Below are 13569 nucleotides of genomic sequence, written 5' to 3' on the forward strand. Positions count from 1 at the left end.
AGTCTTCTAATTCATCGTAAGTGTAGTGTTCAGGCTATAGGAATCTTCGACGACCAACCGGCCTAAGACCCTTTGAACCGATTCGATTCTCATCTTTTGCTTATAAATAGAGCCTTTTGACCTTTGGGTAAATGGAGAATAATTCTATTTTGGGTGGAAAGAGAAGGAATTTTAAACGAGAGAAATGTGACAGAAAAAAAGATAGGATATGATAGTAAAGTATCGTACAAAAGAGATACACACAAGAGAATCTAGCTAGTGTAATTACTTTTGAGTCGTAGTCAAGAATTCTTGTAGGTTTATTGATTATTGTTTGACACTTTGACATGAGCATTGAAGAATGGCTTGATTGATCCAAAAGCTTGAAAAGAGGTGAGAAAAAGCTTCTTTCTCTCACCACCGATCTTAGTTTTCGCTCGGAAACAGAACTCCAACCAGTGATCGTCACAACCGCAGTGGGAGGTCCCTTCATCATTGCGCGCAGAAAGCACCATGACGGAACTTCCGCCGTCGGTGGCTCTTCCTGGAGAACTTCCTCCACCAAACCAGGAGTACCTCACCGTGAGCAACACTCATGAGCGTACATCTGGCTCCTTGAGCAACGCCTCAATGAGAAGGACGATGTCATCGATCGAGTACTCCATCCAGGAGATCCTTTATAACAATAAACAAGAACTGCGAGTCGGCATTGCACTTACTTGTCGATCAAGGGGGGAAAAAAAACATTGCACATGACATACGGAGTATATACTTGTCGATCAAGGAAAAAGGAAAACATGGCACCTGACACCAAAGACTAATGAGCATAAAATAATGCGAAAGGAAAAATTATTATGGTGGCCTCGACACGGCAGAAGGTCTCCAAGACGACTCAGCATAAAAAAAATTAACTTCAGGAGTATTCAATATCCCATGAACGAGAATAACTTACTCATGGATGAGCCGTGAATAAGTTATTTACGGAAGCGTTAAATCTCGGCCGTCTAAAAGTATTTTGGACGGTCGTGATAAGCCCTCAATAGTGTTTATAAATGGGCTTATCATTACCAATTTTGTCCATCTTTTGTACATAATTTACTTTAATTAGTTGATATTGCACGGAGTTTGTGTTTTTGGTCCTTACATGTTAAAGGGTAGAAAACAAGGCATTTCGTACGCCAAGGAAACCAATCCGGGATCATCCAAAGAGTCAAGACCATGTGGCATCCCGCCACCAAGTCCCAAGGAGCATGTAAAGAAGGGTCGAAGGCTATTCGGGGCATCAAAGGGGCCGTTGGAAAGAAGAAAACAATTTGGAAGTTTTCTGCCAGCAATGTACCGGTACCGCGGATCTGTGGTACCTGTATAACTCGGACAGATTTGGTCCAAAATGCTGAGAAACAAGACTTGTACCGGTACCGAGATTTCATGGTACCGATACAACCTGGAAAAAATCTGCTTTTTGCGCCCGACTTTTGTAGCTTTCTAGGGGCATTTAAGACTTTTGTAACTCATTTTTAAGGGGCTATAAATACCCCCAGGCCTGATTGGGGTAGGTTATCTTTCATTTTTGCACTTTCTCTCTCTACCTCCATTAATAGAGCTCCAACCTCTCTCCTCATTCATGTTTTGAACAAGGATTTTAGGTACGATCTAATTACTTTCAAAGCTTTTCGCCTTCATTAAAGTTGTAGGGAATCTTCTCCTCTTCGAGGATCTTGTATTTATTTTGAATTTAATCAATGTTTAGTTTTCTCCTTCTCTTTACCCTTGCTCATTTCATGTCTTCTTTCGATATGTGTGAGTAGTGTAGTAAGGTTAGGTTGTGGGATGGTTAGCATCCCGTAACCATGGGTGTTGCTTGCTCTTCTCTTGTAAAACTTCATTTTCTAGCTTAAGCATGTGTTAGGGTTGATTTTATGTATCAAAACTTAGAGGTGTTAATCTTCTTGATCAAATGTAGGCAAGGGTTAGGCTACTTGCCACATTTGATACTTGAAGCTATGTCCTTCTTTGTGTTTGTCTAAATGTCTCAAAAGAACCCTAGACTTGCTTAACATCCTTGCTAAAAAGAGAGGAATCAAGCTTACCTTTGTGTTAGGTGTAACGCCCCGAATTTTGGGTACTTTAAATAAACATTTTATTGATTAAAGCAAATGGAGTCTGGCTCGTTATTACAATAAAACTCCCACAAGAGTTCAATATTTACACAAATGGAGGGGGTTCTAAGGTTCCTAACTACAGCTCCACCTGCTCCTCAATTCTTGCCAGCTCCTCAGCTACAAAAGCTTCCACGGTAATCTGCTTACCCTGATCATCTACAAAATCTGACACATTATACCGGCGTCGCCACCCATATAATATGTCAGGGTCACCAAAAGGTAACACCGTGAGCTACAACAGCTCAGCAGAATAATCCCATACCCGCTAACCCATAACTTAAAAACAACAGAAAATAATAACACATCGATTTTCACATGATACATATATACGCAGCTAACAATGACACATCCACATTCGTTAATCAACTATCGTTGGTGTCCAAGATTCTCCGGGTTTCTCCTACGCAATTCATCGTAGACCGTGTCAACATTTTTCGTTTCTCATAAACCAAATCATCAATTCTCAAAATCATTTGTTTAACACACCCAACCTCGATTCCGTCGTTCCGGGTTCCCGAGTATCCTCACAATGATTCCACCGTCCCGGGTTCTCATTGGCACACAAAATTTGCATTGGCTCCTCTCCGCGGATAACCAAGCCATATTACCAATGAGGCTACCACGTCCGGCCGCATTGGCAATCTTCACAATGGGCTACCAAATCCGACTACATTGTGGTTTTCACAATCCACGCAATGGGCTACCAAGTCCGGCCACATTGTGGTTTTCACAATCCACGCAATGGGCTACCAAGTCCGGCCACATTACGAGTTTTCATATACACAACGAGCTACCAAGTCCGGCCACGTTGCGGTTTTCACAATCCATACGATGGGCTACCACGTCCGGCCACATCGCGGGTTTCCATACACACAATGGGCTACCAAGTCCGGCCACATTGCGGTTTCAAAATGCATCTCATCATTATCCACACCCTAGGTGTCATGTTTCTACTTTCTCGATTCTCGTGTCTCATTACATGCAAAGACTCCGCGGTAGGACAAAAGTAAGCATGAATCATTCTAACAAGATCATCCAATTCTATATTACTCATCACGCTCAATCACCACTTATAGCATAACGCCATATGTACGAACGCCCTTGGAGTGTATCACTTATGCTTATTCAAAGCACAACGCCACATGTACGGACGCCCTTGGAGTGAAATCACTTATGCTTTATCACACCACAAGTAATACAAGCAATTCATATATATACATACTCATAATCATCTTAAAGATCAAAATACAAATACTTCTAAACAAACGATAAGTTCTATCTTTCGAAATCCATTAAGGATAATCTACTTTCTAACATACGGTTCTATACGTAAAGTTATGGGCAAGGGATTCTACCTTACTTTTTGGCGGTAGTCGGCTACGGAAAGTACGTCGGTGATCGAGCGGAGTAACTTCCTACGGGATGCTTATGGTAGCCTCGAAAGAGAAAGGTTTCTCTCGAAACTTCTTCTTGACTAACACTACTCTACTTTATGGATCGAAGGGTTGTCGGGTGGCGGTTTAGTGGCGGCTTTGGATGAGTTTCTTGAAGAACACAAGAAGAACTCAAGAACAAGAAAAACAAAAGAAAAAACAAGGAAAGAACAAGATTTTTCTAGAGAAAGAAGTTGCTAGGTGAAGGTGTGAGTTGAATGCTTGGAATGGCTTGCTATTTATAGGCAAAACTTTGGCTCCCTCTCCTCTCACAAGGCCGGCCCCCCCTCTCTCTCCATACTTCAAATTTTGACACTTGTCATGTAATCATGGAAGATCAAAGGCTAAATGGTAGGCTTGCATGGCTAAGATTTGTACTTAGGATTATTATGGAAGATTTGTTTGGAAAAAAAGAGACAATGGTACAAGATTTAGTCTTAAACAAATCATAGAAGTACCATGGAGGACAATGGAGGGTTAGTTTCTTAGTTAGGAAGGAAGATTCACCCATGGATTTGAAGTACAAAGAAGATCAAAGGTCAAGGTACACATCAAATCTCCTCTCTCGGCTCACTCTCTCCTCTCCCTCTCTCTCGGCCTCTCTCTCCCTCTCTCTCTTTCTCTTTCAAGTACACTTATGCAATATAAAAGTACAAGTACTAGATTTTCCCAAATCTAATAACCAAATAAGAATCTTAATTAAACACATGTCTCCAATAAACTAATGGGTATTGTACTCTAGGAAGATCAACTCCCCAATAAATTAATTCAATTGGGTACAAAACCCCAATATAAAATAATAAAAGAGTACTTAGGAGAATCTTAGGCCTTAAAGGCTACTAAGTGCTTTTATAATAAAATAACATGTACTTTATCACATGGGCAATTAGGAAAAAGACTAGATTAATAAACCCATGTACTTGTTGAAAGAATAACTCTATTACCCAATGGACAATAAATCCTCTAACTTTTATTGTCCAATGGACAATAGTTACTCGGAACTTTTATAGTAAAATAATCAAAAAAGTACTTTAAAGCATGTGACAAAAGCCCTTATATTTAAATATAAGTGTGGTACCAAGTACTCCAATTAAATAAAAAGGCTAGGATTCTCCCCATTAGTTTATAATAGAGTACAAGTACTATTTTATTCAATAAAGTACTTTAAAAATCTAGGGTTTAAATATACCCCAATATTTTAGTACAAAAATCACATGGGAAATCCATACTTGATTATTTTAACAAAACATTGTACCTTGTTGGAAGATTTGGGCTATTACCCAATGGATAATAGTTTTCCCAGCATGTAAAGACCAATGGATAAAAAAAGTACAAGTACCTTTTATCTTTAAAATAAGATTTTGAAAGACTACATGTACTTTAAACAAAATATAATAATGAAAAAGGCTTATTGTCGCATGGACAAAGATTACCCTAACAAAATGGACCAATGGGTAAAAGCAAGAGGTTCAAAAGGTTCAAAAGGTTCAACTAGTAACTAAGTGAGTTGGTTGCTCGGTTCTTCCAACTAGTCGGTTAGAAACTAACTAAATTGGTCAAGTATGGTTTCTAGTCGAGACCAAAATCTAACTACGACGAAAATTAACAAGAAATCATATAGCCACTCAAGAGAAAATAAGTAATTCAAATAAAATTCAAATATTTAACGAAATTTTTATTGACCAAAATTCAGGGGCGTTATATTAGGGGTGTTGACTATCCCTAAGCCTAGCCTTTAGATTAATCTCCAGTTAAAAAGCCGTAGTTAGGTTAAGTAGCCACTTTACCTAAATTTCTCAGTTGGCCGTCTCAACGCCGAAGTTTGGTTGGCGATCCTAACACTAAAATCTCTACGCAAGCTAATCTCCAAATCGAGTTATGGATGCGCTCCCTGTGGATTCAACCCCGGACTTCCGGGTATTATTATGCTTTCAACCGACCTAGCCCTACGCTTGGGACATTCTTATTGTAACACACTTTAAGGTCACAAGCAGGTCGAGATTAAGCTCCGTAATAACTTATTCACGGAGCTCCGTGAATAAGTTATTCTCCCCATAAACACATCAGTTTCGTCGATTAAGATATCTTCAACTTGTGTTTTTTATTTTTATTTTTGAGAATCCTTCAACTTGTACTTTGAAGTACAAATATGCTGTATGGCTTTATTGAATGCAATTGTGTGTTTTGGATTTTAAAAAAAAAAGTTACAAATATGCCAAAAAATGTGACGACAAATGCGGCTGCAGAGAAAATGGGCAACCAGAAAAGGAAAGGAAAATTGAAAGGCAATTGTATATTGAAACATTACAATCATTTCTTAATTCAAAAGAAGTCTATCCCATCGCTCAACATTCACCCTTCCCCTACCGCTCCCATCTCACCATCCAAAAGTATTTTCGACGGTCCGGATTATATATAAAAGAACTCTTCCAAAGTATTTCTAAAACCCGAACCATTAATTACCGAGATGAACGGTGAGATGTTGAGCGGTAAATGTTAAGAGCGATGGGTGTAGTCTTACTGTTCAAGAAAGGTGCCATAGAAAAATGGGATGGTCCACCAAAAAAATATGTAGAGATCATTTTCAGAAAACACAGATTCGATTGAAGAACATACTTTACTTTCATTTTAAAGAACGTATTCATTGTGGGTCTGAGAATAAGAAAATTGATACAATAGAGAGAGAGAGAGAGAGAGAGAGAGAGAGAGAGAGAGCTTCAGGGATATTCATAGCAAAGATCCAAGTAATGACCTCAGTAGTATCTCCAAACAAGCTGAAGTGGTAATAGTGGTGCCATTTCCATGCCAAAGCCATCTCAATCAGCTCCTCCACCTCTCCTGCCTTATCTCCTCCTCCCACAACATCCCAACTTACTACGCCACCACCGCCACCCACCTCCGCCAGGCCAAACTCCGGTTCAATAACACAACCCACCTCCAAAATAGCCAAATCCATTTCCATGAATTCGCCACCGCTACTGGTTTCCTCTCTTCTTCCCCCACCCCAAATCCCACCAACAGATTCCCCACCCACCTCCAGCCCTTATTCGAATCCTCTTTCCATCTTCACCAGCCCGTGGCCACGCTCCTTCATAGTATTGCTGCCACGGCGAAAAAAGTTATTGTCATCCATGATGTCATGATGGCCAATTATGTGGTTCAGGACGTTGCTAATGTTCCAAATGCAGAATCCTACGGTTTTAACCCAACTTCTCCCTTTTCTTCTTTCTTCGACGGGTGGCAAATGAAGGGGAAACCCTTCCTAGACGAACCACCACCGAAAGGGCTACCATCTTTAGAAGGATGCTACACTGCTGAAATCCTGAATTTCATAACCCTTCAAGCTGATTTCCTGAAATTCACAACTGGATATATCTACAACTCGTGCAGATCAATTGAAGGTAAATACATTGATTTAATAGCAAAGGACGAGTTTAACAAACTGATATGGGCCATTGAACCTGGGGGTAGACCATGATAGAAGTAACTCAAATACACCAAAACACAAATGCTTGGAGTGGCTTGACAAACAAGCCCCAAAATCCACTTTATATGTTTCTTTTGGGACGATGACTACAATGACAGGTGAAAAGATCAAAGAGCTCGCAATGAGGATAGAACAGAGTGATCAAAAGTTCATCTGGGTTTTGAGAGATGTTGATAAAGGAGACATTTTTGTAGGAGAGGTGAAGAGAGAGAAACTGCCAGAAGGATTTGAAGAGAGAGTGAAGGAAGTTGGAATGGTGGTGAGGGATTGGGCACCTCAAGTAGAGATATTGGGGCACCTATCAACGAGTGGGTTCATGAGTCACTGCGGTTGGAATTCGCGCTTCAAGAGTTTAACTATGGGAGTGCCCATAGCTGCTTGGCCAATGCACTCTGATCAACCCAAGAATGCTTTTCTGGTTACAAACACATTGAAGGTTGGTATGGTGGCTAACACATGGGAACTGAGGGAGGAAATCGTGACTTCTTCAACCATTGCAAAAGTTGTCAAGAAGCTAATCGCATCAAAAGAAGGGGAAGAGATAAAGAAGAGAGCTGAGGAGCTGGGTGCTTCAACTAGACAGGCAGTAGAACAAGGCGGCGTTTCTCAAATGGAGTTGGATTCATTCATTGCTCACATAACTACATAGGTTCATAGAACCTTTTACTATCTTTCAGCTTCTAGGGTTTTCTCCGAAGGGGTGGAGGCGGCGGCTACTACCACCTCCAACTCCCCCATCTTCTCCCCATCCCCTGTCCCCCATCTTCTCTTGTCTTCTCTTCCTCGTTGCTTTTCTGAAACCAAGCGACTACCATCCCTCGGCGGTGCAAGTATCTCGGCGTGCCCTTCCCCGATAATGAATCTTGGTATCTGTGACGGTGGGTGGGGGTGCTGATTTTTCTCTCATCCTCTCCCAACTTGTTCAGCCTCCATCTTTCCGGATCTGGGTTCTCTCAAATCTGTCCAAGACCGGGCGCCGTTTACCGCGTTAGTGTATGCTGGGCAACCACCTTTGAGCCACAACTGTTAGACCTGTGTTATAGGGAGGAGATTTTGGCATCATCGGAAGAACGTAGTTGGATGGTTGCGATGCATGTGTTCTTTTGTATGGTTTTGTGTAGGGCTGTTCAAGAAAAATCGAGAACCATAAAACCGGACCGGACTGAACCGATCCATGACTTTTGGATTGGATCCGTGGATTTATGGTCCGGACACGGATTCAAAAATTAAAATAAAATAAACGTGAGATATAGTTTGGTCCACGAATTTTCATTATGAAACCGTGGATTAACCGAACCGAACCATGAAATATTTAAAAATAATAAATAAAAATAAAATACATATATATGTATATGTAATATTTAGCAAATTAATAATTATAAGTTTTACCGATTGTTATAATTTTTTCAGTAATTTTATCTTAATGTGATACTATATTGAAACAATATATAACCTCACGGAGTAAACTGTATTTCATTCCTTCGAGGAAAAAAAAATTGTGTACGTTGTGTTGTAACTAATCTGGAATTCTGGATAATATTTGTGTACTTTACTTCATTTGAATGGTACCTGGTTGCTACATTTTTGGATGTAATGGCAGATTGTCATACTTGTTTTTTTGGTGGCAAGAATTTGAATTTTTTTTTTTTGTTGGATTTGAAATTTAGTGATTGTGGAATGTAGTCCGTGGATAAAATCAGAACCGAATCATGACTTACGGAATGGATTGGAACCGAACCGTTGGACTTTTGGTCCGAACATAGATTGTGTTTTCTAAAAACCATGACTCGCGAATTAGGATCGAATTCATAGCAATCCGGTCCAATCCGGACCGCGAACAGCCCTAGTTACAACTTTTGAACTACTTGGTTAAGTTAAAGGTTAGTAGGTCAGCAGTCCACTTGGTGGGGTCATCACAATAGAATTGAGAACGCCAACTAAAATCCCCAAGTTGTTTGAGATTTGTAATAGTAATGCACATGTTGGACATCTACACTTGAAACCTAGAGCTTTTGAGCGAAATATAAAAATTTAGCCAAAATCATAGACAAAATTAACAGACAAGGGACAGCGAGAATTCTTTTGAAGCCGCGGATGATTGGAGGTTGCAGGTGGTTTGAAGCCGCAGATGATTTGCATCTCTTCAAAGAGTTGTCTACTAATTTCAGATGCATCCTCTCACTTAATGGACTCGCACGCCAGAAAATCTGAATAACTAAGCACAAAGATTAGACATGGATTTTCTTCAGCTTAAACAAAGAAAAATATCAGATTAAATTTTCGTAGCCTGCAATCATATCCTGCATTCAAAATGGAACTAAATCAAGTACAGAATGACCAACTCACAAGTAAATAACTTGAAACTGACTACAAGAGAGGTCTAAAACTCAAGTCCGTGTTCCCGAGCAGAATCCGCAAGCGCTTGAATACGTCCCTTGTAAAAGAATCCGCCACGGTCATATACCACCTTTGTGATCCCTTTCTCCAAACAGGTCTTTGCAATAGTCTCGCCCACTTTCTTTGCCACCTCCTGACACCAAAATATACAACCAGTTTTGGTAAAGCATAAATAGAAAAAATTAGACCATATCACTCAAATGTGACAGTTCCATGCACAAGAAGATAATGTAATGACTCAGGATGTGCATCCAATTATTCCACTTTTTGTTTACGTTTTTACTTTCTGTGCATTTGAAAGTGTCTGAGAAAATATTATTCAATCATGATGAATTGGAAGTTGCACACAGAATGTAAACTTTTTTGGAATTCTCTTCTAGATGGCAAAAATTGTCTCTTGATCAAAATAAGTTCACTGAATTCCCAGTGAGTAAGCCAAGGTATCCATGTAAGCCACATCCCACAAGAAGAACCACACACTGTTTTGACTCAGAGTGTAAAAACGGAAAAAATGACCAAGTTGAAAATCTTAACTGAATATTCTAGATAAATGTTCGTCTAAGATTTATTTAGTTTATTATTTCATTTTCTCAACTGGCAAATATAGTTAATCAAACAGGTTAGTGATTCAAAAACATCGTACAGAAGTCTTAAACGTATGTACATAACCCATTTAACCACTTTGATAATGAATTAGCAACTTGTAAATGAAGCAGCAGCTCACTGGCAATTGGCAAAAGAACAGACTTGGTGCGTGTAATTATCTTTTTCAGAACAAATTAGCAACTTCTACATAAAAACACTCCATGGCTAAAGAGCAAACTTAGTTCTGCATTCTCAGAATCTCAGAAAAATTTATTCAATGCATCAATGAGTACGCACTTGCATATTAGGTTAAGCAATATTAGATCACCCTGATAAATAGATAATTGAATCAATTTGAAATATACAACTGAATCAACAGAGCTGGGGGACTATACAATTAGCAATAAATAATTGAATCAACAGAGCTGAGAGAATGCAGCTTCACTCTTCGGGCTGAAATCTGAATATATTCGGTTAGATGGTCAATAAGTTGATAACAAGGGAAAACAGATCATGCCTAATTTATACCCTCAACCTTTTCGTTTATCCGTCTCTTTTACTTCTTTTTAATCTTTAGTTTTAATTTTCGGCAGCATTAGTCCCAAGGTACTTACAATAGTTGGACCAGAGGTGTAGTCAAACTCCTCGCGCATTGGTTTCTGCATCGTTGAAGCCGAAGCAAGAGTATGCATCTTTGTGTCATCAATAACCTGGACATATATATGTTTGTTTGAGCGGAAAACACACAATCTTGGTCGTTCTGGTGTCCCTTCTACCTGAGAGAAATAATTACCGAATTATAAGAAGCAGCAGTAGTATTTTTAACACCGAAATCCAAGGAATACAGAAACCGAATACCATAATCACTAGAAAAAAGGGTCCCACAACAGGGTGGAGCAGGGATTTCTCGTAGCGGAGTTAGTAAAGTAACTGATATCACACTTATCAGTATTAAGCATATGATATAAACTCCACCACATCATATAGATTTACAACAAGAAATCGAAAACTAAAACAAAACAGTCAAACAAACTGTTAACGAATTGGGTAATAAGACAGTTTCGTAAATTTATTGTTTCCTTCCCAATCAATGGGAAGTATAGGCATGACCAAAATTGAAGTTATGTTTTTTGGTAAGGTAATCCATTAAGACTGTTAGAATATAGTTAATATTGTCTTTGTCCCACATTGGTTATTCTAGTCTTGTAATGAGGTATAGAATAATATAAATAATAGACATTCTATGTTAGGGTTAATTAACACCCTAAACACTTCTCTCATCCTTGTTAGCATGCGTTTATACATTCTTCCTAAAAGCTGACAATCCCATGGCCTAGGATACAGATGGTAGATTCACGCCATACTTGCTGGGTTCATGTTAAGTTATTCATAGAAGTATTATTTAGACATGATATTAGCCTCCCCACTTTCTAACGTACCAGTGGAATCATTTACCCCACAGCCCCACTTCAATAGGTCTCTCCAGTAACCCTAATGACTCAACCATGCAACGCCAAAACAAATACAGATTGAGGCAAGGATTATAAAAGAAATAGAACACAAGCCCAAAAGAAATAACAATTTAGAAAGGTAAATTTTCTATGGTTGATTAGCATGTGAGACTTTACCATGATAGTATAACCTAAATATGGGGTCACTACAACTATTGAGCATTTGAGAATGGGCTTCTGCTAAATGCTTCTAGAAAAATGCTAACTCTTGGTTTTATATAAGGTGATCCTGTTCAGAACCACCTCAAAGCTTTTACTGGAAGTTAGCTATTAGCATATTCTAAAAGCAACCCCTAACAGGCATAAATCCAAAGCCATCTCCATATTCAACTCAACGAGCTAAAGCCACAGTTTTACCTCAACTCAAGAACCACTACTTCGGATTTTGGATTACCAGGGGACTGCTACACACAATTGTGTTTAACCAATAAGTTAACAAGTAAGCATAAGAACCAAAGCTATGATAAATCCAAATATATTTAATCCATTCTTAAGGCCTCATTCCAAAGGCGGAATTTCATTTCAAACACAATTTTGAACACAAACCATATCAGCCAACAATTTTTCCATAAAATCATTTGCGAACATTGGGCAGTGAGTGTACAATTTTGGGCCTATTAAAAACTAGGTGTCCCACGCTTCGTTACGAGAATCCAGTGTGACTATCCCTACCTAACATTTTCTGAGGTGTTTGAGGCTACTCAATATCTTCTCCATTCACATTTTTACTCCTGTTTGGTCTCCCTCTTTTATGCTTTGTGTAGGTAACTTGGTGTCCATGATTTCTGCATTTAGAACTTATTGGAATAGGAATGTAGCGACAAATTCAGCATGGAATTACCTCTCCAAAGCAAGTAGGAATCGTCATGGCAAACCTAGATTCTTGGCTCAATTCATAAAAAAGGAAACATTTGACTCTATTTAATTTCCCAAAAACTAAATCCTGATAAGATTACAGAATTAATTCAAAAAGCGGAATAAAATTACTCTGGGTATTAAATTATTAGGATTCCTCATAATCAGATTCCTATTCCTACCAAAGAGTACGAGCATCCGAACATAGCCTTAGCTCAACTTTTGTCACATTTTAATCAAGTGTTAATTATCTTGAATTATTTCGCCTTTTAGTAAATTTTCCCAATACACTCCTTTTTTGTTCTACTACTTCTGTTTCAGAGTAAAGAAGCTGGCCGAAAAGCAACAAAAAGCTTCATACACAACATTCTGAAACAAAAATCCAAGCTATTTAGACAATGAAAAACAAGGCCAAAAAATGAAGGGTTTCCCTTTGCAAGTGACTAATGAATAATGACATTTCTGCCCATTTCAAAACCTTCATTTCAACAAAGAGAACCACATACATCATCATGTAAAGAAATGTCGAGCAATTAGAATGTACCTTCTTTCATCTTATAAACAAGCCAAGCTCGAATATTTTTAAAGCTCGTTAAGTTTTCGAACCAAGCTTGAACAATCAACTATTCAACTGTTCAGCTCGTTTATCAGCCTAATTTGGACAATGAAAAGAAAAAAGAAAATGTCGAGCAATTAGAATGTACCTTCTTTCTAATACGAATGTGGCGCGCAATTCTGTCTTCTCTTCTGGTTTTGGCCTTGGCCGTGACAATCAACGGCTTGTAATAGGACCCACCTGCACTGTCCGATTTGGGACCCATGAAGAGCTGCTGCTGCCTATAAAAGCAAGCGCCCTGAGTGAACGAAAGTAACGTCGCCATGGATTGTTCTCTCTCTCCTCCCTCTCTCTCTCTCTCCCTCTTCTACTACTCTACTGAAGGGCATCCGCAGCACCTAACCTTATCTTCGCCGGATAATAATTTGAGTCAAACTACACTTTACTCCCTTGATGTTTATGTGAATTCTCAGTTGAGCGATTTACATTTTCATAATTAGGTTAAGCCACTTGACTATCAAATAAAGCCACCGCCCACTGGGCTACCATCAGGTTTGATAGCCACCGCCCACTGGGCTACCATCAGGGGTAATAGCCGAGTGAC

General features: G+C 39.1%; 3 protein-coding genes across 4 annotated transcripts; 2 read left to right on the forward strand and 1 right to left on the reverse strand.

Annotated features, from left to right (window-relative positions):
• Positions 1–492: 492 nt before the first annotated feature.
• On the forward strand, positions 493–7052 carry LOC131299544 (zeatin O-glucosyltransferase-like). The gene is made up of 2 exons (XM_058325133.1): positions 493–681; positions 6399–7052. Exons 1-2 carry the CDS (start codon positions 493–495, stop codon positions 7050–7052), a joined length of 843 nt encoding a protein of 280 aa, XP_058181116.1.
• A 91-nt stretch (positions 7053–7143) lies between these two features.
• LOC131299545 (zeatin O-xylosyltransferase-like) lies at positions 7144–7956 on the forward strand. Its single transcript, XM_058325134.1, has 2 exons — positions 7144–7627; positions 7739–7956. The coding sequence occupies exons 1-2, from the start codon at positions 7144–7146 to the stop codon at positions 7954–7956; spliced, it is 702 nt and encodes a 233-aa protein (XP_058181117.1).
• A 1043-nt stretch (positions 7957–8999) lies between these two features.
• Positions 9000–13361, reverse strand: LOC131301446 (large ribosomal subunit protein uL18c). 2 transcript variants are annotated; one of them, XM_058327746.1, is made up of 4 exons: positions 13114–13361; positions 10658–10819; positions 9408–9591; positions 9000–9268 (listed from the first exon to the last, which is right to left on the reverse strand). In XM_058327746.1, the coding sequence occupies exons 1-3, from the start codon at positions 13288–13290 to the stop codon at positions 9442–9444; spliced, it is 489 nt and encodes a 162-aa protein (XP_058183729.1). In that variant the 5' UTR covers positions 13291–13361; the 3' UTR covers positions 9000–9268; positions 9408–9441. The 2 variants fall into 2 exon arrangements, with proteins under 2 accessions (XP_058183729.1, XP_058183730.1); XM_058327747.1 differs by having other exon boundaries at positions 9000–9276; positions 13114–13356.
• Between the last annotated feature and the right edge of the window lie 208 nt (positions 13362–13569).

The sequence above is a fragment of the Rhododendron vialii genome, chromosome 9a (assembly GCF_030253575.1).
Source record: "Rhododendron vialii isolate Sample 1 chromosome 9a, ASM3025357v1".
Taxonomy (NCBI): domain Eukaryota; kingdom Viridiplantae; phylum Streptophyta; class Magnoliopsida; order Ericales; family Ericaceae; genus Rhododendron; species Rhododendron vialii.